At 44.6% G+C, this 24,650-nt stretch overlaps 1 protein-coding gene across 3 annotated transcripts in view; it reads right to left on the bottom strand.

Moving 5' to 3' along the window:
- RPIA (ribose 5-phosphate isomerase A) overlaps positions 1-23,543 on the bottom strand; it is a 39,618-nt gene extending 16,075 nt beyond the window's left edge. For 2 of the 3 annotated variants that reach the window (XM_057741683.1, XM_057741684.1), the window contains exons 1-3: positions 23,239-23,543; positions 14,595-14,655; positions 11,094-11,149 (exon numbers count right to left, since the gene is read on the bottom strand). In XM_057741683.1, the coding sequence (XP_057597666.1) occupies positions 11,094-11,149; positions 14,595-14,655; positions 23,239-23,511 (390 nt within the window). In that variant the 5' untranslated portion in view covers positions 23,512-23,543. Of the gene's footprint in view, positions 1-11,093; positions 11,150-14,594; positions 14,656-22,862; positions 23,047-23,238 lie in introns of those variants that run through there. The other variant, XM_057741685.1, reaches the window with a different exon arrangement.
- Positions 23,544-24,650: the final 1,107 nt, after the last annotated feature.

Raw genomic sequence — 24,650 nt, 5'->3', positions numbered from 1 at the left:
TCTGGATCCTGACTGAAAAAAGTTCAAAAGAAAAAACCCATTAAAGAGAAATATATAATGAAGGGAGAAAACAACAATAAAAATGGTATTGCTGGATTATTTCTCAGTTCCTAGGTTTCTCCAAATGTAACACTGGAGAAACTATACTAATTGCAGACCATGAAGCTATAAAAACATTTGCAACGTCTGTAAGATGAACCCCCAAAGACCCCCACACCTCTTAGTATTCATGCCTTTGGGAAATCCCTGCCCACAACGTCCCAAGATTGTTCTGTTACCAGCAGAGGTGATGGCAAGACACTTCTCAGACTGGTTTACAAAGAAGGTGGGGGGAGGAATACTCCAACAAGATCCTTCCCTTCCTCCCTCCTCCCCCCACCCCCTTACCACACACACTGGGGGAAACCAGCTGCCAAGTGCTGAAGACACAGACAGCCCTGGGGACAAGCCCCTACCCAACAGCCTGTGAAGAATTAAGACCCACACAACACCCACGTGACGAGCCTGGAAGCAGATCTTCCAAGCACAGCTGAGGCACCTACAGCCCAATAGCTTAACTGCAACCTCACAGAGAGCGGAGGCCAGAACCACCCAGCTGAACCACTCCCGATTCCTCACCCTTGGAAACGATGAGCTAATTAATGTTTATTGTTTTAAGCTGCTAAATTTGGGGGTCAGTTGTTCCAGCAACAAATATCTAACATCGATGGTATTTAGAATAATGATATGAACTGCATAAAGTTCACTGTGATATTCCATCATGCAAATAAAACTGTCATATACTACGGTTCCTGTTACTTTTATATACTACTTTAGAAACAATACTAAAATAAACTGCATTCAAACATATTACATGAAAACCGGGTGTCAAGAAACTGTTCTATCATGATTCCTATAGGAAAAAATCCTGTCTAAATACAGTATATCATTTTAATTTAACATTTAAGTTTAAAGACTGACTGCACCACTTGCCAGTGTTACTGTTTCATGGGGATGTCCTGTTTGTCCATCTAGATTGTAATCAGAGTATGAGAGAGCACATTTCACACACACTTTTCACCCTACAGCAGTTAGGATCGCTCGAGCCAATGGTTGAGTAAATAACTAATTATTTTGAGTTCGGTCTAGAAGGAGTTACCTAGTGCAAACTCCTGTTTTAAGAAAGAAATGGATGTCCAGAGAGGTCACAGTACTAAGTTAGGGACAGAGCAGAGGACCAGAAATACAGTCTCTTGTTCTCCTGCCCTCTCTAGGGACTAGGAAGGAAATTAGAAGATGCAAATGAAGAGAATGTAGAAGAAAAAGGAAAGGAGAGACAGCCCTTGCTTAAAAATGGAAATGAAGTCATCTTACATAATATTATGCTATTAATAAAGGAGTTCTGTGGCATTCCCTCCTCTACCTGAAATGCCCTGCCTCCTCCCAAACTCTAGCCCCTCATGCCCTGCTTCCAGGAAGCCCCCACTCCCCTGTGCAAGGAGTGGGCTCTCCTTCCTCTAAAAGGCACATTATCTCTACTTCCTCTCTACCACATATTTGTAAAAAATGACACACATAGGGCTTCCCTGATAGCACAGTGGTTAATAATCCGCCTGCCAATGCAGGGGACATGGGTTCGATCCCTGGTCCAGGAAGATCTCACATGCCACAAAGCAACTAAGACCATGAGCCACAGCTACTGAGTCTGCGCTCTAGAGCCCACGAGCCACAACTAATGAGCCCATGCTCTGCAACTACTGAAGCCTGCACGCCTAGGGCCCGTGCTCCGCAACAAGAGAAGCCACCACACTGAGAAGCCCATGCACCGCAACAACGAGTAGCCCCCACTCACTGTAACTACAGAATGCCCGTGTGCAGCAACGAAGACCCAACGCAGCTGATAAACATAAATAAATAAATAGCACACATAAATGTAGCATTTATTCATCCAACAAGCAGAGTGCCTACTAAGAGCCAGGCACCACACTGGGCACTGGCAATGCTGAACCACACCCACACCCCCACTCCATGCACAAGGAGCCTCACACCCCTTTAAAAAGATGTGATCACTAGCCGACTGAAATCTGCCCTTCACCATCACCACCAGCTGCCTGTCTCAATACCTGTCCAGAGTCTGCACATGAAAGGCGCCCAGTAGATAAGTTTTATCTACATTATGGGGCTGGGCAGCTGGCTGGGATCCCCCTGCCCCACTCCAACCTACAAGCCTAGGACTCTTATCTTCCCAGACAATAAGCAGTAACATAAGGACAGGATCTGTTCTCCCTTTAAATAGTCTGTACGCCCCTTAACAATGTGGAGGACCCTGTACAATGACCTCAAGGATCCCACTGGGGTGGGACCCTTAAGTGCTGCTTCCATCAGCAGGTCCTTCTCCCTGTCTTTGACTGGACTCCCCACAAGACCCCTGTGAATGGCCCTGCACACAGAGAGAAGTCATCACACAGGTGGCATGAGCTTCATCCTCCCTGAGTGTTATGTGTACAGTGTTCCCCTAAAAAAGGTATGTTGAAGTCCTAACTCCTAGTAACTCTGACTGTGACTTTATTTTGAGATTGAGCCTTTACAGAGGTAATCAAGTCAGAATGAAGTCATGAGGGTGAGCCCTAATCCAACAGGACTAGTGTCCTTAGAAGGACAATTTGTACACACAGAGGCACACAAGGAGAAGGCCACGTGAACATGAAGGCAGTGAGCAAGGATATGCACCTACAAGCCAAGCAACCCAAAGATTGCAAGCAAACCACCAGAAGCTAGAAGACAGAACAGATTCTCATTCGTGGCCTCTAAAGGACCCAACAGCTAGCCTCCAGAACTGAGAGACGATAAGTTTCTGGTTTTTAAGCCACTCAATTTGTGGTTCCTTGTTGCTGCAGCTCTGGGAACCGGATGCGCTGAATTCAACACCACAGCCCCCTGTGGGGATGTTACGCGTCACTGGCTCAGCCAGTACTAACACAGCCACAGGCGTCAGTACCTGCTGGACACCAGACACTCCAGGCTCACAAGCTAAGGTGCTCCTGATGGTGGAGAACAAACACCCCAGCCTGCCTCTTCCAGCTCTGAAAGTGCAGGGAGCAGGAAAGCTAATGATTAGCTTGTACTTTCGAAAAAAAGACAGGAAGCAAGGCCTTCTCACTGCAATCCCACAGCTGGTGCCCCCAAACGCCTCATGTGATCAAGGACAGTGGCATGTGGCAGGCTAGCAGTCCTGTTTTCCATCAGTTTCACAATTAAACCTGAAAACTTTGCATTTTCCCTTCTATCACCTAATAGGGGTGGACTGAAGGCCAGCATGAACAAACACTTTTTTTGCTTAGACCAGATCTGGCTTTTAAATCCTTTTTTTTATTTTTCTCCCCCAAAAGCTTTCAACTTTAAGGGAAAATCTACAAAATTCCTTTAGATCCCTATGGGTTTATTTGTTTCAAAGGTAGAACATGAAATATTTTGATTTCCTCTCAATCATTTCAGGATATTGCAGCTGACTAAACACAAAATAAGTTTGGGTCTGAGGTGGAAAAAAAAACCAAAACATTAACTCTGAATAAGTGAATTTTTAAAAGTCCTGTGAACTGTGAATGACTCCTCTACCTGATCAGCTGGCACTGGCTGGCATTTTCCAGTCTGGGTCCATCATTGTCCTTTACCACCATAACACGCAGGTGGGCTGGGAGGATGCTATCTTAAAAACACAGGTCAAACTTCCAATAAAAGACAGCAACTTGAACCCCTGTATTTAGCTCAGCTCTTTCCCAAAACTTCTCTAAATCTGTAATACAATAAAGGAATTTTTCTTAATGGCATAAACCAAAGAGAGGGTAAAACAGCAATCAACTTTTAAAGCCAGACCACTGACGGACAATGGTAATGGCAGAAATGGGAAAGAGAAATCCAAGCCAGTCCCGGAAAAAGCTAAGACGCAACCAACCAAATAGCACAGAACCTCCCAAAAGGTTCAAGGACTCAGCGGCACTGTGAACTACAGAAAGCAGACACAACGGCAGAAGTGAAAAAGGGAAGGCTGGTTATAGCGCCTCATCTTTCTTCTCTTCTCCCAAAGCAGCAGGTTTATTCTCTGGAGGTCAGACAGCAGGTCTCGGGACTGAGCTGCCAGGCACAGCCGAAGATGGGGTACTCCATCAGCGGGCTTTTGCTATGTAGCAGCTACCCCAAGACTTAGAGGCTTAAAAGAGCCTCTCATCCTCCAGAAGAGTAGCCGAGGCCTGTTCACATGGCAGCAGAACAGTTTCAGCAGCAAAAGGGCCAAGCCCTACAGCAAAAGCACTTTTCAAGCCACTGATGGCCTGCCATTTGGTTACATCCCAATGGCAAAACAAGTCACATAATCGGGCCCAGGGTCAAAGAAGTACTGCAAAATGTGGCAGGCCCTTTTTTCCCACCTACTACAGTACTACACTGAAAACGGGGGAATCAGGAGCAAGTTTATGTCCCGAATAATGACAGATGTCTTCTAGCCCTCTTCCCCTACCTAGTTCCCGGGACACAGGCAGCCATGCATACCCCTCCTGAAAGGGCACTGGGCAGCCTTCTCTGGGGAGCCTGATCAGCCAGAAGAAAGAAAAAAAATCTGACACCAGGAATTCCCCAAGATAAGGGCTTGGCAGCCAAGCCAACAGTAAAGACCACCCCCGCCCTGAGAGGTGGTTTTCCAATCAGCTTCTTAGTTCACTAGTCTTCAAAATGAGCAGACAGCTAAGGAATGCCAGAATGGAAGATGTCAGAATGGGGGAAAAAAAATACCAAAGCATTCTAACAATATTTGACTGTGTTGGTTGTTACATGACTATGTCAGTCAAAACTCAGAATTATATACTAAAAAGGGTAAATTTTACTGTATGTAAATTATACCTCCAACAAACTTTAAAAAAAAAAACTGAGGAAATATATGTAAGAAGAAATCTTAAAACAAACACAAAGGTATTAATATCCTCAGGGAGCTAAGAGAAGAAACTGAAAAAAGTGAACCCATAAAACAAAAGCAAAACAGAAAAAAACTTTTCAGAGAACAACAAAAAAGAGTTGTTATTTGAAATTAAACATACAAGAGCAAAGAAAGTTCAATAGAAGGGTTAGAAATAGATAAAGCTGAAAAAACAAAAAGGACAAAACAGGCCACAAGCACCAAGGACATAACAAGGGTACTAAAAAGACCAGAGAAGATAGAGAAAAGAAAATCAAAGGAATAATAGGGGGGGGAAAAACCCCAAAATTAAGAGTGTGAATCTGTAGAACGACATGTCCCAGCAAGCACCCAGCATAGTAGACAGAAATAAACCCACACCAAGACACAGCATGGTGAAATTTCACAACACTGGAGACAAAGAAAAGATAAATAAGGGTGTAAGAGTTCAGAGAGAATGAAAAATAGGTCTCATACAAAGAATCAAGAATCAGAATGGGGACAAAGATACTACAAAAAAAGAAAACTACAGACCAATATCACTGATGAATTTAGATGCAAAAATCCTCAACAAAATACTAGCCAACAGAATCCAACAACACATTAAAAGGATCACACACCATGATCAAGTGGGGTTTATCCCTGGAATGCAAGGATTCTTCAATATACACAAATCAATCAATGTGATACACCACATTAACAAACTGAAGGATAAAAACCACATGATCATCTCAATAGATGCAGAAAAAGCTTTTGACAAAATTCAACACCCATTTAGGATAAAAACTCTCCAGAAGGTGGGCATAGAGGGAATCTACCTCAACATAATAAAGGCCATATACGACAAACTCACAACAAACATCATTCTCAATGGTGAACAACTGGAAGCATTCCCTCTAAGATCAGGAACAAGACAAGGATGTCCACTCTCACCACTACTATTCAACATAGTTTTGGAAGTCCTTGCCACAGCAATCAGAGAAGAAAAGGAAATAAAAGGAATCCAAATTGGAAAAGAAGAAGTAAAACTGTCACTGTTTGCAGATGACATGATACTATACATAGAAAATCCTAAAGATGCCACCAGAAAACTACTTGAGCTAATCAATGAATTTGGTAAAGTTGCAGGATACAAAATTAACACCCAGAAATCTCTTGCATTTCTAGACACCAACAATGAAAGATCAGAAAGAGAAATTAAGGAAACAATCCCATTCACCATTGCAACAAAAAGAATAAAATACCTAGGAATAAACCTAATCAAGGAGGTGAAAGACCTGTACTCAGATAACTATAAGACACTAATGAAAGAAATCAAAGACGATACAAACAGATGGAGGGACATACCATGTTCTTGGATTGGAAGAATCAACATTGTGAAAATGACTATACTACCCAAAGCAATTTACAGATTCAATGCAATCCCCATCAAATCACCAATGGCATTTTTCACAGAACTAGAACAAGAAATTTTACGCTTTGTGTGGAAACGCAAAAGACCCCGAATATCCAAAACAATCTTGAGAAGGAAAGACGGAGTCAGTGGAATCAGGCTTCCTGACTTCAGGCTATACTACAAGGCTACAGTGATCAAGACAATATGGTGGTGGCACAAAAACAGAAATATAGATCAATGGAACAGAACAGAAAGCCCAGAGATAAACTACGGTCAACTAATCTATGACAAAGGAGGCAAGGATATACAATGGAGGAAAGGCAGCCTCTTCAATAAGTGGTGCTGGGAAAACTGGACAGCTACGTGTAAAAGAATGAGATTAGAACACGCCCTAACACCATACACAAAAATAAACTCCAAATGGATTAAAGACATAAATGTAAGGGCAGACACTATAAAACTGCTAGAGGAAAACATAGGAAGAACACTCTTTGATGTAAATAACAGCAAGATCTTTTTTGATCCACCCCCTAGAGTAATGGAAATAAAACCAATAAATAAGTGGGACCTAATGAAACTTCAAAGCTTTTGCACAGCAAAGGAAACTATAAGCAAGACGAAAAGACAACCCTCAGAATGAGAAAAAATATTTGCAAACGAATCAACAGACAAAGGACTAATCTCCAAAATATATAAACAGTTCATCCACCTCAATATCAAAAAAACAAACAACCCAATCAAAAAATGGGCAGAAGACCTAAATAGGCATTTATTTCTCCAAAGACGACATACGGACAGCCAAGAGGCACATGAAAAGCTGCTCAACATCACTCATTATTAGAGAAATGCAAATCAAAACTACGAGGTACCACCTCACACTGGTTAGAATGGGCATCATCAGAAAATCTACAAACAGTAAATGCTGGAGAGGGTGTGGAGAAAAGGGAGCCCTCTTGCACTGTTGGTGGGAATGTAAATTGATACAGCCACTGTGGAGAACAGTATGGAGGTTCCTTGCAAAACTAAAAATAGAACTACCATATGACCCAGCAATCCCACTCCTGGGCATATACCCAGAGAACACCATAATTCAAAAAGACACATGCACTCCAATGTTCATTGCAGCACTATTTACAATAGCCAGGACATGGAAGCAACCTAAATGTCCATCAACAGATGAATGGATAAAAAAGATGTGGTACATATATCCAATGGAATATTACTCAGCTGTAAAAAGCAAGGAAACTGGGACATTTCTAGAGACATGGATGGACTTGGAGACTGTCATACAGAGTGAAGTGAGTCAGAAAGAGAAAAACAAATATTGTATATTAACACATATATGCGGACTATAGAAAAATGGTACAAATCAACTGGTTTGCAAGGCGGAAATAGAGACACAGATGTAGAGAACAAACACATGGACACCAAGTGGGGAAAGTGGGGAGGGTTGGGGGGGAATGAAGTGGGAGATTGGGATACCAAATTGTACACTCTAAATATATGCAGTTTATTGTAAACTGTATCTCAAAAAAAAAAAAAAAAAATCAGAATGGGGGCTTCCCTGGTGGCGCAGTGGTTAAGAATCCTCCTGCCAATGCAGGGGACACGGGTTCAATCCCTGGTCCTGGAAAATCCCACATGTCACGGAGCAACTAAGCCTGTGCGCCATAACTACTGAGCCTGAGCTCTAAAGCCTGCGAGCCACAACTACTGAAGCCCATGCACCTAGAACCTGTGCTCCACAACAAGAGAAGCCAACACAACAAGAAGCCCACGCACCGCAACGACGAGGAGCCCCCGCTCTCTGCAACTAGAGAAAGCCCGCAGAGCAACGAAGACCCAATGCAGCCAATAAAGAAATAAAAATTTAAAAGAATCAGAATGGCATCAAGCTCTTCAACAGTAAATTGAAAGCCAGAAAAGGAAACTCCCTGGTGGAAGGAAGGAAGAGAAAGAGAGAGAGAAAGAGGGAGGGAGGGACGGACAGATGGATAAAGGAAGGAAGCCAGTCAGCCAGCCAGCCAGAAGACACAACAGACATGACAGAGAACTAAGAAATGATTTAGCATAGAATTCTATACCCAATTAACTGATGTCCAGAGAGGCTGGAATAAAGACGTTTTTTCAACATCCAGAGTGCCGACTAGTTTGCATCCCATGCACTTGGGTAGCTACCTAAAGGACGTGTTTCACCAAAACTGAAGGAAACAAAACCAAAAGGTATGGGGGAGTAATGAGGAGCAACAGGACCAAGGAACAGGATAATCCAAAAGAGGAGAGAGAAAAGAAAAGTTACTGACCGCAAAAGGCAGACCCCAAGACAACAGTCAAGTGCAGCTGCTACCAACCAGAGCCTCGGCTAAGAAGATGAAACTGATGGAGTGGAATAGCCACTGGGCCAGAATGAGGTGAGATTTTCCATCCAGGTAAGAGTTTGGGGTTGAATTAGTCAGGAGTATGTAGACAACCAAGCAAATGGAAAAAACAAAGGCATCATTTACTTAACTTTCGGGAAAACAAAATAATGGGCGAGTCAGGAAGCGTAATCATAGCACACTGCACAGTTCAGCTGCAGTTTGGACATCGCAATTCTGTAATCACTGAGTAAGACATCACCAAAATATGACTGTACTGAAGACTGGGAGAAGGGTGTGTAACCTGGGAGAGCAAAGAGGGAAGAGCCAAATGCTCATCTTCCCTTCACCCATTCAGTGTAGAATGAATTACTTTAGGTAATAATTATTACCTAAAGTTGAAAAAAAAAATTAATAGCAAGAAAAGCATGTAGTTTTCAGACTTTGGAACACATATCCCATCAATGAGAACAGTTTTAAAAGTATGTCCATCTCAAAACAAACAACAAAAAATATGTCCACCTAAAGAGCAAGAAATGGTGGTGGTCAGGAATGGGGGAGGGTGTGAAGGAAGCATTTTTTTTGTTTTTGTTTGTTTTTAAGAACTCAAGAACAGGTTTATGATGGTAATTTATAGCAATTAAAATATGGAGACATTTATATAATTATTGTTAAGAAATTAATCACAAGAGATAAAGTGATATATGAAAGAATGTTACAATAATGAAATAATTATATAATAATAACACGGGTCTATAATTCTAAATTGTATTGGCACACAGTGAATAAATGAAAGGATGTAGAAAAGATGCTAAATATTTCAACTTACATAAGAAGTCAAATGTATTGTTCTCAAATCTTATAAGTATAGAAAATAAGTTATAATATGTATTATATATAATTGTAAATTTTATAAAATAGGCAGAAGTAAAAATAAAAGTAATAGGTATTAAATTGGAAATTTTCCTAAGATAGTATCAGTGTTTTATTTTTTAAAGGATGCAATGTCAAAAGCAGTCTCATAGGCTGTTTCTGAAAACAAATTGATATATCCTTGGAAAGAAACTTAGCAACATACTTAGGTAAGCACTAATAACTGTATTTCTTGATCCATCAAAGCCACATCCTATAAAATATATCATGAGGTTAAAATTCAACTATGATGTATGTGAAATAATGTTCAGTGCAGCATTATTTACAATTAGCTATATAATTTGAGTAAATAAAAAGTTACATGTCTAACAACAAAAAACAGATACATAAATTACAGTATACATCTTTAATACGATGTTCACATGAAAATCAATTTTCAGAGAGTATGTAAGAAGCATTTTTTTTAATAAAAAGACGATTTGACTCTTCAAGCTATGTGTATGTATAACTTTAACTAAAAATAAGCACCAGTACCAAATAATTTATTAAACAAGAAATAAAAATACTAGATGATCAAGTCACTTGGAAAAATCAGACACTTAGCTTTTGCAAAAGAGCAAGGCAACCCATCATAACTCTTCTGACTTTAAGAGCATCTCCTCAGAACATCAGGATTTCAAAAGCAAGAAAGGCCAGGTAAAAATCACTCTTTTTCTACCCTGGAGCAGGAATTGTCTTCAGTTCCCTGGGTGCCCACCCACCCAGCTTGTCAGTCTCCGAGAGATTTAATTCCAAGGATGCTCTGACAACATGCACTAGGCCTAACTCCCTATCCTGTCTACCTGAAATCCCTCCGCCACTCCCTACTGTGACAGGTTGGGGCACAAACCTGACACATCCTTCCTGCAGGTTTCAGAGTTTCTCAGGACCTAGCTGTCCAAAACCACGTCGACAGTCACAGGAGCACAAATCACCAGCAATGCCAACCTTTAACCCCAATTCACAGTATCCCTGCGACAAAGCCAACGAGAGATGACACACACACCCTCCCCACAACGGGCAGGTGACGGACGGGGCTCTATCTGGGCACCTCTCTTCCCTCCCTTCCTGAAGTCTATTCTTCCCTTATCTTCCCCTATATATAAAAGTGGCTCCATTGCTTTCTTTCACCAGCCCCTACTATTTTACGGTGAAATAGTATTAGACACGGACTCATACTACTGTACTTGCACTACTAACACATCACTTAATGCCCTTTAGCCTCAGTTTTTTCATCTAGAAATGGAGATAATATTCCTTGAGGATGGAGACCATGTAGTTATCTCTACATACTCCATGGTGCCTAATACAAGATATACTAAAATATTCACATCTAAAAACCATGCTTCCGAGCAGCAATCCCCAGGCAATCAACTGCTCTCTTGTTCCTGGCTCTCAGCCAGAACAACCCTGGGGCTCAGCTCAGAGCCACACCCCCACGTCCTCAGGGACCCAAAAGACTCAGCAGCAACTGCCAAGACGCAGCATGGAAAGCAGGACATACCTGGAAGGAAGTGGGAATACAGACGAGGTTCAGATTCTCTTGTTTCACTCTTTCAGCTGTGGAGACAAAAGCCGTGTTGGTGTTTTTTCACTCTCCTCACTTTATTTCCCTTGTCATGCACATCTGCTCAAATTCAACAGGAAAGGTCTAAACCCGCCCCCTTCCACTGACAGGTGTCTTTCATTCTGTGTCCCCACCCTTGCTGAAAAGTTGGTAAACAGCCTTCACATGTCACCAGACATGGACAAAAACGCCTAAGGAGGTAAGTACTAACCACAGGAAGAGCAATGTCAGTGTTTGCTCATATGTGCTTGGCAATATTCGAAGAACTTTGTACATATGAACTCTTTTTAATCCAGTAACCCAAAGATAACTTACAGTTAAACTATCCCCACCTTACAGAAGAGGAAATTGAGGCACAAAGAGGCAAAGTAACTTGTATGCAGCTAGCAAACAGCAGAACAGGGATCTGATCCCAGGCAGTCTAGGACCAGTCTTAACTTCCCTATATAGGCTTTTACAGAGAAAAGCTAGAACTTGACTTCTACATTTAATCAAAAAATATAATCACTTATAGACCCCAGAGGGTGGTTAAGGAGAGTTTATTTATTCACTTTGGATTTGTACCTTTCAGGAAAGCTTGATTTAAACAAAAAGAAAAGTCTTGGGAATTCTCTGGCTGTCCAGGTTAGTACTTGGCACTTTCTCTACCAGGGCAGGGGTTCAGCCTCTGGTCAGGGAACTAAGATCCCACAAGCTGCATGGCGTAGCCAAAAATAACAAAACAAAATAAAACAAAACACAAAAAATCTTAAGGGATGCGAACAAAGAATGTCTCCTGTCATTTCAGTAAACAAAGGATGTTGCAGCCATCAAGCCACTGGCTACTGCAGCCACCACAGGCAGTGCACCCCTGAGAGGATTCAGGATAGAGAAAAACAGAATACTGGCCCTAGATGAAGGTGCACATCAAAGGAATAATTTCATTAAGCCCAGACTCTTGCATCTTCCCATACACAGGAAAGCACTAAATTCATTAACTTGTGATGTCTGGTTTTTCTTTAATTAGCAGTTATCTTTTGATGTTCGACTACTCAGGTTTTTTTTTGCAAAAATTCCTAATTATCCTGGCTCCTCAACAGTCCCTCAGAGCTATCTGGGAGACTGTATCCCAGGCTTCCCAGGCTTAAGTCCTCAGCAATGTCCCAAATAAAACAATTCTTGGGGAATTCCCTGGCCGTCCAATGGTTAGCACTCCCTACTTCCACTGCCAGGGGCGTGGGATTGATCCCTGGATGGGGAACTAAGATCCTGCAAGCCACACTGCCTCGTCAAAAAAAACCAAACCAAACCAAAACAAAACATAATTCTCAACTTTTAGGCTGTGCATTTTTTTTTCAGTTGACAGGGAAAAATTGCCTTATTAAAAATTTCAAGTCTCTATTTTTTTAAGCTCTTTACTGGAATATAATTGCTTTACACTCTTGTACCAGCTTTTGAGGCACGCCAAAGTGAATCAGCTGTATTTATACATATATCCCCATATCCCCTCCCTCCCGCGACTCCCCCCCACCCTCCCTGTCCTGGCCCTCTAAGGCATGACCCATCATCGAGTTGATCTCCCTCTATTACACAGCAATTTCCCACTAGCTATTTCACAGTTGCTAGTGTATATATATCTATGCTACTCTCTCACTTCGTCCCAGCTTCCCTTTCGTCCCCCGTTCCCCCAACCTCGTGTTCTCCAGTCCTCTGCGTCTGTATCCTTATTCTTGCCCTGTCACTGGGTTCATCAGTACCATTTTTTTTTATATATTCCGTATATACGAGTTAGCATACAATATTTCTTTTTCTCTTTCTGGCTTACTTCACTCTGTATGACAGACTCTAGGTCTATCCACCTCATTATATACAGCTCCATTTCATTCCTTTTTATGGCTGTGTAATATTCCATTGTATATATGTGCCACACCTTCTTTATCCATTCATCTGTTGATGGGCATTTAGGTTGCTTCCATGTCCTGGCTATTGTAAATAGTGCCGCAATGAACATTACGGTACATGTTTCTTTTTGGATTATGGTTTTCTCTGGGTATATGCTCAGTAGTGGGATTACTGGATCATACAGTAGTTCTATTTTTAGTTTTTTAAGGAATCTCCAAGCTGTTTTCTATAGTGGCTGTACCAACTTACATTCCCACCAACAGGGCAGGAGAGTTCCCTTTTCTCCACATCCTCTCCAACATTTATTGTTTCTAGAGTTTTTGATGATGGCCATTCTGACCAGTGCGAGGTGATACCTCACTGTGGCTTTGACTTGCATTTCTCTAATGATTAGTGATGTTGAGCATCTTTTCATGTGTTTGTTGGCCATCTGTATGTCTTCTTTGGAGAAATGTCTATTTAGGTCTTCCACCCATTTCTTTCTTTATTTTCTAATTTGTCATTCTGTTTATTTTTCTTTTGGCTGTGTTGGGTTTTCATTGCTGTGCACAGGCTTTCTCTAGTTGTGGCTAGCAGGGACTACTCTTCCTTGCAGTGTATGGGCTACTCTTGTTGTGGAGCATGGGCTCTAGGCGTGCAGGCTTCAGCAGTTGTGGCACATGGGCTCAGGAGTTGTGGCACTCACGCTTAGTTGACCCACCCGTGTCTCTTGTACTGCCAGGCAGATTCTCAACCACTGCGCTACCAGAGAAGTCCCTCAAGTCTCTTTAATCACTGGGGATGCACCTTGGGAGATTTAGATGCCACTCTTATGAAATCCACAATAATTCCTGTACCCTAAAATCCTTCACACACTCAGTGCTGAGGCAGAAAAGTGTGCAACACTGAGGCTTCCAGAAGCCATCATGCCCACACCACAATCACTCCTTAAAGAGAAAGCATTCCTGGGCTTTGTCCCCTGAGCACAGCCCCTTGGCACCTAGCAGAGGAGACCAGCATTCAGGCGAGCCCCTCCTCTGGGCTCTGTTCTCACAAACAAGAGCAGGGCAGTCAAACCTGTTGAGCAGCCACCAGGGTTGATAATTCCTGAGCCTTTCCTGAGCCCTGAGACACCCGAGTCAGAATGGAGTCAGCACTGGCAGAGCCAGCCACCAACTGCAGGGTCACGGATACTCCAGGGTCACAGGCAGGGCAAGCCTGCACTGGCCTCCATGTGTCTGCTTGAGGAACCCCAGGCTTTAAAGGGCTTGCCTGCCTCAGCATCCATGAGGCCACACACACACACACCACCGATGACGACTAAGACTCTGGATACCTCACCCTAAGTCGACTCCTCACTTCCAGCTCAGCAGAGTAAACAAAGCCAGGGCAATCCCCAAATTTGGGTGAAGAGGCCCAAGAATCCCACTCAGAGATGAAACACTCACCTGACAGCAGGCTCCACAATGCTGGCGCCAAGCTGGGCAGGCATCAAACCTGTGCCCCACTCCTCCCCTCTCCTATGTCTCCACTCCCAACATCCCACACAATCATCCGGGAGTCATCTCGAGAACATACCTATTCGCTGCACAGCGTGGACAATTGTAGAACCGCTCCCAATTCCCAGTACTTGGTTATTCTGCAAAACAAGGGGGAAGGAAATCCAGAATTAATTAATACCATGTTTTATTCCCTTCTCCAGCCCACTTCCTAGAGCTATAAAATTATTAGGAACAGCAATTCACCAGCATGGGTGCAAGATAGGTACTGTGCCCACAGAAACACAATCACTGAACCTCAAGCTGTACTTTGTCCTGGTGCCCAGTGGCAATTTATCAGGAGAGCCCTCCTCCTTTCACCCCTGACAATGACATCACCATTTCCTCCTGTTAAAAGATACACTGAGGCCTATTAAACATTTTAAGCATTTATTTCAGTAAAAATTGATTCAAATCAGGCAGCATTCAATCTAGGAGACAGAAAGGAGCTCCGAGGAACTGTACAAAATTAAAAGACTTTTATAGCAAGAAGGGAGCGGAAACAAGGAAGTTATATTGGGCAAAAAAGCAAGTTGGTTATTGTAAGGTTACTTCCCTTTAGGGGACGGCAGGGGTCTACCAGGCAGATGATCTCAGTGCTGACCAGGTGATTCCTCATTGACTGGGCTAAGATTCCACTTCTGAGAGAGCCAAACATAATTATCAGTTTGGTGATGTGGGGCTTGGCATAAGCAACTCCATTTTGGGCCTGTCGTCTTGTTTTTAATACTTCCCACCTCCGATCAACACAAAAGACTTGGCTTATTTAGAACGTACAGCTATTTACGTCAGCCTCACAGAAATGGCCTGCAGATGAACACTAAATGATTTCTGGCCAACCCCAGAAGAATGATCAGAAAGGAAAGACCCTAGGCAAAAAACAGAGCCGAGCTGTATGTTAAGAGCAGAAAACGGATGTTTCTGGCTTCAGCAACTTTTCATATCCAAAAGAAAGGGGACTGGGACTTCCCTGGTGGCACAGTGGTTAGGAACCCTCCTGCCAATGGAGGGGACACAGTTCGAATCCTGCTCTGGGAAGATCCCACATGCTGGGAAGCAACTAAGCCCATGAGCCATACCTACTGAAGCCCGTGAGCCACAACTGTGGAGCCCTAAACCAATTTATGGGTTAATTTATGGCCTAGCAACTCAATTCTGGAGTTAGCTCAACCCCCCACACAAACCCCCAGCAACATCTGTATCCTGACCCAGGCTATATTTCTTGACTTAGGCTAGCTGATCACATGACCCCATATTGATGAGGAAATTGAAACTTCCATGCTTGTAATTGCTTACTCTCCTCAATCTTGCAAAGGCCTGCTCGCCACTCTCAGTTAAACAGTAAAATGAATTACTAAGAGTGATCAGATAAGGGAAGAATGTCTCGCTCTCAGGCACCCACCCCAAGCCTTTGAGACCCTTCGCTGCACATAGACTTGTTAAGTGACCATTAACTTCAACCTGCAACCAATGTGAGAATGCAAATTGGGACCTTAGTCCTGATAGGAATGGAATGTTCGGCTCCTACAAGTTCCTGTTAGGACCCCCTACTATGTGGGTAACCCATGGCAACTCCCGCGCTCTGTAACTGCCCGTGACCTATAGTAATTTGTAGCCAATCAGTTTGTACCAATTATAGCTGTATGTTTTAACCTATATAAGGAGAAGACTCCCCTGAAACGGGGCCCCAGAATTTTGGAGCGTTAGCTCGTCTGGGTCCGCCAGCTTAATAAACCTGAGTTCTCCAACTCTCCGAGTGTTGTGCTTGGTTTCTCGTGGGATCAGTTTTTTTTCTGCAACAATATTAGGGAAGGTATTCAACATATAGGATCCTGGCCTATCACCTAACAACACCTTTTGCCTTATGGCACACTGACCAATGGATTAATGCCATTCCCCTAGCAGGAATTTTCTTCGTCTGTTACCGTTTAGAGCTAAATCAGACTCCATGTTAGACCAGTTTCCTTGACTTTAACCTTTGCTTTTTGTTGCGTTTGTTATTGTAATCATACATGATGGCCTGCCTCTGGGAACAATGCCCCTGGGCCAGAATGTTGAACTAAAGTGCCTCTGTTCTGCTCACAGGCAGACAATCTGCCCTGCCCACCTGTGTGAATGGATGAAATTAACACACCCCCTCAGGGAGGCTGGTTATTCCCAGAGATCTTTTGTAAGTTAAAGATGGCCCTTTAACTTTACTTCCTCACAGCCTCTCCCTCTAATTCTCTACAACAAACTGGTATCCAGACCCCAATAAGATGGTTTTTAGGAGACATTAGTCTGCCATCTTCACGGTTTGCCAGCTTTCTGAATAAAGTCGTATTCCTTGCCTCAACACCCTGTCTTAGATTCACTGGCCTGTTGTGCGGCAAACAGAGCAAGCTTGGACTCGGTAACCGTCTAGGGGTTATAAAAGTTGGCTGCGAGCCCACAAAGGGGTCGGCTCTCCCTGGTCTGCCAGGAAGTCATCCTGCAGTCTTTGCAGCATCCCTTCTCTCTAATAAACTCTATCCTCTTTACATTCTGCCTTGTGTCTGGAAATTCTTTTCCAACCTGCACTCGAGCCACAACTACTACTGAAGCCCACATGCCTAGAGTCCGTGCTCCACAACAAGAGAAGCCACTGCAACTAGAGAAAGCCTGCGCGTAGCAATGAAGACCCAATGCAGCCAAAAATAAATTAATTAGTTAATTAAAAAAAGAAAAAGAAAGGGGACTAATCACAGTCCCCTTCAAGTTGGTAGCATCACAGCAAACCTCAGAGACTCATCAAGCCTACCATCCAGAGCCCCAACCAAAGTCAACAGAAGAGAGTCTGACACAACCCTGAGTAGCAAATCACATCAACTCTGTCCGACTGATCCCAAGGGGTCCTCATTTTGCAAAAGTCTGCTTCAGAGAAAATGGGGAGAGGGCGAAGGCTTAGGTGGGAACATGAGAAAGTCTTCATCTGCCACATAGGAAGCCACTCCTTGAGTACAATGGAGAAGAAACAGGCATCGTACTACTGAGCCTGTCATCTCAAGAAAGGGGGAAGGGACCTCAGAGTAGACCAGGGCAGAGTAGGGGCCCAGCCAAGGTCAGTCAGACCACAAACAGCAAAACAAGGTCAGAGTACAAACAGTCAGGAACTAATGTGAAGCTTGGTTCCCAAGCAACTTCCTGGGAGTAACCTTCTGCCTGTTTAGGGTGAAACAGCCACAAGCCAAAGCAGGAGCTATCATCTATTAAGCACCAACCAAGAAGATTTATAAATGTTAACATAAGTCAAATCTCACAACAACCACTTGGGACCTCAAGGCCCTTAGCTCCACTATAGAGATGAATTCAACACCCTAAGGAAAAATTTAAGACTTCAAAATTATCTGGTATTATCTGACCCTACAAGGGTGTGTGCCTTTGCAAATTCTTGTCCACTGAAATGCAAACTGTGTTTTGTGAAACCCAACTGATTACCCTACAGCTCCTGTAAATTTATTTTAACATTTCTTGACTGCATATAATTTTATGGTTCTTTGGGTTTTCCTGTGAACAGGTTACAACATCTTTTCCAGTTCCCTCATTAATTTACTGAGTCAAATTAAAAAATCTTTTATATGTTTATTTTATATCTATATAAGTATCATGATTTTACCTTTAAAAAGAAAGTCATCTTTTGACAATATCCCCCTCTACACAACCTCACTATAAATAAGCAACTTCAGGAAGTTCAATTTGCTGAAACATTTCATTTCAAATTTCTTAAGAGTTCTAGCAACTGATTAACAATGAACTCATTCGGCTTGAGGAAGCCCACAGTGAAACTTCCTTTTGTAGGAGGAAGAAAGGTCCTGGAGGCCCCTCAGGACAAACTGAGGGCTGCAGCCAACACCCCTCATTCCTCATGGGACACATGCCACAGGAATACGAGGGCGAGCCTGTGGGCCCCACGGCTGATGTGGTCTTTCTCAAAGTGAGACTACATCTCAAGCTAGAGAACACTGGGAAGAATGACTGACAGGTGGAGGGAGTGGCCAAAAAAGAACAAATCAAATGCTAATGTCCCCACTTCTAACTGGGCCTCTCCAACCTACAGAGGGCTTTGCCCATCAACCCCTGGGTTCCTGACCTCACGGAAATCACTTTCACAGCTCAAAGTTCCAAAGTCACCAAATAGCACCAAGGGGCATTAAAGCAGAGCTTGTGCTAAATCAGGATTCCACCTGTGATGCTGCCCTCAAGAAGGCAATACATCCAAAAGCCATTTAGCTACTTGGACAAACCTCAACAGCAAGGTCTTCAAGACCAGTAAATGCTCCCTCACAACACAAAATAGCTGAATCTCAGGAAAATGTAATGCCTTGACTAGGTAGGCTGAACCTGACCTTCACACCTGACCTAAAGCTGAGAGCTCTGGCTATAGAGTAATTCAACTGCCAGAGTCCTCATTACCATGCTCTGCTACACACTCCTGGCAGCCTGCAGGCAGGTGGCACACAGATGAACTTGGGTGAGTCACACATGCTCTGTGAAAGGCTCTTCCCTTGGCTTTTGGAAGAAACCAGGAATTGCACGGGCCTGCCAGGCCCAAAGCTCTTCAACCCTGTGGTCCTGCTACCTTGGAAACAAATGACTAGTCAGGAATCAGTGTACCAGCCAAACACAAACAGGTGGCCCAACAGCAGAAGGCTGCCAGGCAGGCTCTGCTGGAGGAGCAGGCCCCTCCTAGTGGCAATACTAAACCACAGGTCACAATATAACATCACAACTTCGCTCACCTTGTCCAGTGGGGTAATCTCTTCTGTTGACAAACTGGAAGCATCGCCCACCAACTTCTTCAAGCTAATCCAGCCAAAACCCACACTCCACAGAGAACAAAGGAGGCTATGCACCTCCAGGGAAGCATGGCCCTGCGTGGTGACCCATCCTGCAACAGGCAGATCTGAGCCCAGGGCGGCTACCCAAAGGCTTCAGCTGAGAACTCTTCAAGTTTTCCACTCACCCAGAAATAGTATTAAGTCACCAGTGGGCTAGGAACACCAATAGGCTAGGTATTGGAAACCCTAAACCCCAGAGATTCACCACACAACCTCCATATTTGTGTCCATACGCCACACAATTCATCAAGCATTTACTGGACAGGCCCCACTGTGACCAACATTCAACGAAAATTAAAATTAACTACCCTCCAAGCTTACCCTTCCAGGAACTGGGAGACATGCACATACACATAAATAGACCATAAAGATACCTAAGAGGCATAAGGCACCTAAGACGTATGGAGTGCTACAGAATTAAAAGGGAGAATTCCCCTACAAGGCTAAGGAAAAACTGAAAGGAAGAATGGCCTTTGAATCAAACCCTGAAGGAGGTATATGATTTTAACAGGCAAACACAGCGGACAAGAAAGAGCACTCTAGGTCAAGGGTAGTGATATTAAAACACACACTTTATGCCAGCAGTGCGTCCTTTCCAACGTTCTGGTACATGGGAGAGAAGAGAACAGAGACGGAAACAAGACTCTGGGCTTAACGACAAGAACCAGAGCCTCTTATCTGCGTATCCCCTCCACCTGGCTCGGCACTGGCTTGCTACAGATGCTCCGGATGTGTCATATGGAGGTTAGGATGAGGCCCCCCGAGGGGCACTGTGACGAGAGCAAGAAGCAAGCTTCAGAAGATGACAAGGCACCACTCGGGCAGTCAACAGAGGGGACAAGATAAGGGCAACGGCAATCTTCTGGCCATGGGGAGAGCCTAAACTGGGAAAGTTGGCCGGTGTGCAGGAAGAGCCAGTCCTAAGAACATTCCAAAGGCAGAACCAACAGGACCTGGCACACAGTTCGATAAACTTACACAAGTGAGTACGCAACTCAGCAGGACCCTGTGGGACCCTCCCGTACAAATCCTTTCTGTACAAATCCTCCAGTTTCTTGTTTGTAGGAAATAGGCTTCATTCAGCCTCCTTGACCTTTCCTGAGTTTCAAAGGGCAGATTCAAACAGTTGCCAATCAGGGAAGGAAGGGAATGCAGAAACAAGGGAGGAACAGTGGTGCAGGACAGGCAAAGTCCTGGTTCCCTCCTCAAGGAATATATGTAACAATACATCTCTGAGTTCTTCTACAGAAACTGAGGCCCCACCCAGGTGGAAGATGGTAGCTTCAGGATGGGTGCAAGACTTCCGGCTAAACATCACCCAGTTACCAATCAACCAATCAGAAGAAAGTCTGCCCTCAGTGGAAGATAGACTCTGACCCCCCCCACCCCAAATGATTAACTGCAACTAACTTCCCCTTTCTCCCCTGGAGCTGCTTTTTGCAGTCTGCCTTCTCCCCAGGTTGCAGGCCTCCAGGATAAAGTAAAGTTTTCTTTCCAATCAACACCTGTCATTTGAGGGGTGAGCAGCCAAACCTGAGTAGGGTAACAAGTAAACAATTTCAGACACAAAGTGCTAAAGGAAAATTTGGCCTTAGATGGAAAAAAGGATACCCCCTGGAGAGGGCAGCTAAGCCTTGACAATTAGGTACAGGACTATGCTCAATAAACATGTGGCTTTAAGTCAGCTTATTTGCAAGCCTCTCCTCCTCAATTTGTTGCCAAAATCTTGGCTCTCTGTGCACTGATGCCAAACAGAAATACTAAGAAAGTTATGAAGGAGAAAGAAACAGTGGCTTTATTTCTTTGCCAGGCAAAGAGGGAACACAGTAGGCTAGTGCCTCAAGAACTGTGCCCTCTTCCCTGGGGAACAGGGAAAGGTCTTACAGTCAGGACTCATGGTCAGGGGTATCAAGCTGTAATAGTCTTGCATTCTTCTTCTGCAGAGTTTCAAACGGGTGGGGTTCTGACAAGATAAGGGTGTGTGCAAGGGTCTCAGGTGGCCCTTTCTCCTAGTCTTGATGAGCTTCTCAGGTCCCTTTAATCTTGCCTCAGGTGGTTTCTGGCTGCTTCTCCCTTGATTAGCAACTGTTCTTTGAATCTGTCCTTTGGAACTCAGGGAAGGTCATGGAGGCTGGAGTCTTGCCTACTCAACAAATGGGAGAGAAAAAGGCCCTCCGTGCCTGGGAGCCCCACAGGGCCCCCGCTCGGTTTCACCTTTAGCCACATTTCTGGCCACCACACCAACTACTTGACACATAGTAGGCACTCAACAAATACCTGCACAGGAGTGAAATGAATGAATCAATGTTACAAAGCAGAAAATACAAAATTTAAGTCGTGTTGGCATCTCAGAAATGAAGTTTGCAAAGGAAAGTGGGTATAAATGAGATTGGGGTGAGATGCCCCCAAAGGCCAATGGAGAACTCTCCAGGACCACCTGTAACTTTGTGGAATAATGTGACTGGAATCCAGGATTTGGGGAGTCTGGCCTGAGGTGGGGGCTTGCAAATTCTTATTTAACCAAATACATAATAATAAAACAATGGTCAGGGAGATGCCTGCCACCAAGTAGTAATGGAAATAGCTTAATAGGAAATCTAATATATGGGGCTTTTCTAATTGTATTGATCTCATTTACCTGTTACCATTCACTTTATCCAGGCATTTTGAAATTTCAGCTTATTGTCCCAATTTTGCAGCTAAGGCACGGAATCCCAAAAGGAAAGCCAGATTACACATTTTACATTATCTCTGTGAATTCCCATAGAAAATCCTATTGCTAACCACACTATTGCACCAGAATAGTGCAGCTGTGTAACCGGTGGAAGGGCACTGGAACGGAAGTCACTCGGTTTGGGTCCTGAAGGATCCTTGGTCACTCCTATAGAACACGCTGAGCCACAGGTTACCACACTGGCCCCTCCCACTTAGCCAGGCTGTAGGAGAATTAAACATCTATCTAGGCAAAACAACTTTGTACACGAAAGCATTACCAAATGTAAAGAATAAAGAGCCATCACTAGAGAAAAGGGAATCTCATACCACTTTCCAAGAAGCAGAAAAGAAAGACTAAAGGCCAATAAAGCCAAGAAAACTCCACCTAAGGGCAGAGATACTTCACGTGGCTCCCGGTATCACAATTAAGATATTTGATTGTTGACAGTAAACGCATTCCAGTTAAAAGACTCCACCAAGAAGACCACACCCGCCACTTGGCAAACGAGTGGAGTCATGACCTCACCGAGGAACAGCTAAACATCTCCACACCCCGACCTTGAAGTCTGGAGGACCCTCTTTAAGTGTCCACCCGCGCCCTGTCAAAAGCAGGAGGTTTAAAGCCTGGGTTTCCCCTTTGGCTCTGTCTCCTCTTCCCTCCAGCGGAGCAGGTGCGCGCCCAGCTAAGCACTTCCTTGGAGTAAATTTCAAAACACTTTTTCAAATCAGCTCCTTACCGACTTCCCAGGGCAGTGAAGCGAAGTGAACACCTCTCGCAGTCCCGGTCTCTTATGTGTTGATAAGGAAGCCACACGCCAAGTCCCTTCTAACCTCACTCCAAACATCAGAAACACACCACCAGGCTCCACTCTGCAAACTTATCTGGCCTGACAAGCAGTTTTTAGATAGCTCAACTTTAGGGAACGCGCCTCCAACCGATTCCACATCTAAAAGGCCTTTAAGAAGCAGGTCTCAAGCCAGGTAAAGTGCGTACCCTCTCCCTTCTCACGCAGCCCCCGCCCTGCCATGAACCAGGCGCACCTGGCAGTGCCCAGAGCTCAAGCACGAGCGCATCAGGCCGAGCATGGCAGCCCCAAGCCCTGAACTGCTCACCCTCACGTGGTTCTCCACGGCCGCGCGGCCCGCCAGCTTCTTGGCCTCCTCGGCCTTGGACATCGCGGAGGGGGCCGGGCAGACGCTGTTAGCGTCCCCGCCGCCGGTACTTGTGCTGCCAGCGCCGAACTGCGCGCGTCCCAACAACTGCACGTGGGAACCCGGAACGCCCCAGCTGTTCCCGCCTCCGCCAGAGGCCGCGCCCCCGGCCCTCCCGGGCAGCGGGGCCAGGACCCGCCCGTAGAGGGTGCTGAAGGGCCCGGGGCGCTGCATCCCGCCGCCTCGCTCCAGCCTCCGCCACCGTCCCGCCCCCGGCTCCGCCGGAAGTCTGGTCGCTCACGTAACTAAATCCGCGTCCGCCGCAGCGCGGGGCTTTCTGGGAAATGTAGTTCTACGGCTTCGGTGGCCGGAAGCCGAGCCCCAGCCTGGACTACCAGCCCCACAATGCTCCGCGACCGGGTGCGCAAATCTCGGCGACGGCCTTTGGCGCGACGGCTTGTACCGCCGAAGTTGCACGGGTTGGATCAATGCTAGAGATTTTTCTTTTTGCCCGAGCACGTGAGAAGGGCAAAATGACCGTGTTGTTTTTTTCCAGAAGTAAGAACGTGGCGGTGGACGAGACTTCAGGACAGTCGCTCTTCTGGAGGTGTCTTTTTGGGAGTGACTTTTCTAGACTAACTGCACAGGGAAGCGCACCTGGCGACTCCGGCTCCCACTTTAGTCCATCCTTAGGCACACCTCTCCCACCGCCCCCCCACCAGCAGGCCCAAGGCTACAAATTTAGAACCCCCAGCCTTAGATGTTTTTCTGCACTGGGCAGCGTGGGATGGCACGGTGTCCTCCAGATGGAACCTAGCTGGGAACATACGAGTGACCTGCAGAAACACTGCAGTGCTTGGTGACCGGACTTAACAGCTTTCTATTTTCTTCTCTATCTGTAAAATGTCTTGCTGTTGGTGTGGACTGAAAAAAAAAAAAAAGTACCGTGTAAGAGCAGTGAGTTTCAGTTTTATTCTGGGACCTTACTAGGGACTCTAGCCCGGGAGAGAATCTCTGAGCTCCGTGGAACTATTTTGAAGAGATAGGGGAGGAGCCAGTATATATATAGAAATTCATATATATATGAATTTTTGGTCTAGGAAATGTAGTTAAGCATACATCTTGGTGAAAGATAACTGCTGATCATTTAAATATATGTAGATGATTTTAGTGCTTTTCCAAGTATGGGAAGATGCCAGAATCTAGGGTCATTGAAATTCTTATTGAGCTACGCATTTTAACTATCTAGGGGCCATGTATCCAAAACACAGAATGCTTCATCCTGTTTTTCTTCATCTTGAATTCCCCTCAGGGTGCACTGTTGGTGGGGCAACTGCAGGGTTGAGACTTAACTCTTCATATAACTGGATGAT

The sequence above is a fragment of the Hippopotamus amphibius genome, chromosome 7, assembly GCF_030028045.1.
Source record: "Hippopotamus amphibius kiboko isolate mHipAmp2 chromosome 7, mHipAmp2.hap2, whole genome shotgun sequence".
NCBI lineage: Eukaryota > Metazoa > Chordata > Mammalia > Artiodactyla > Hippopotamidae > Hippopotamus > Hippopotamus amphibius.
Note: the sequence above shows the minus strand (reverse complement) of the source record. Positions and strands in the feature narration are given on the sequence as shown.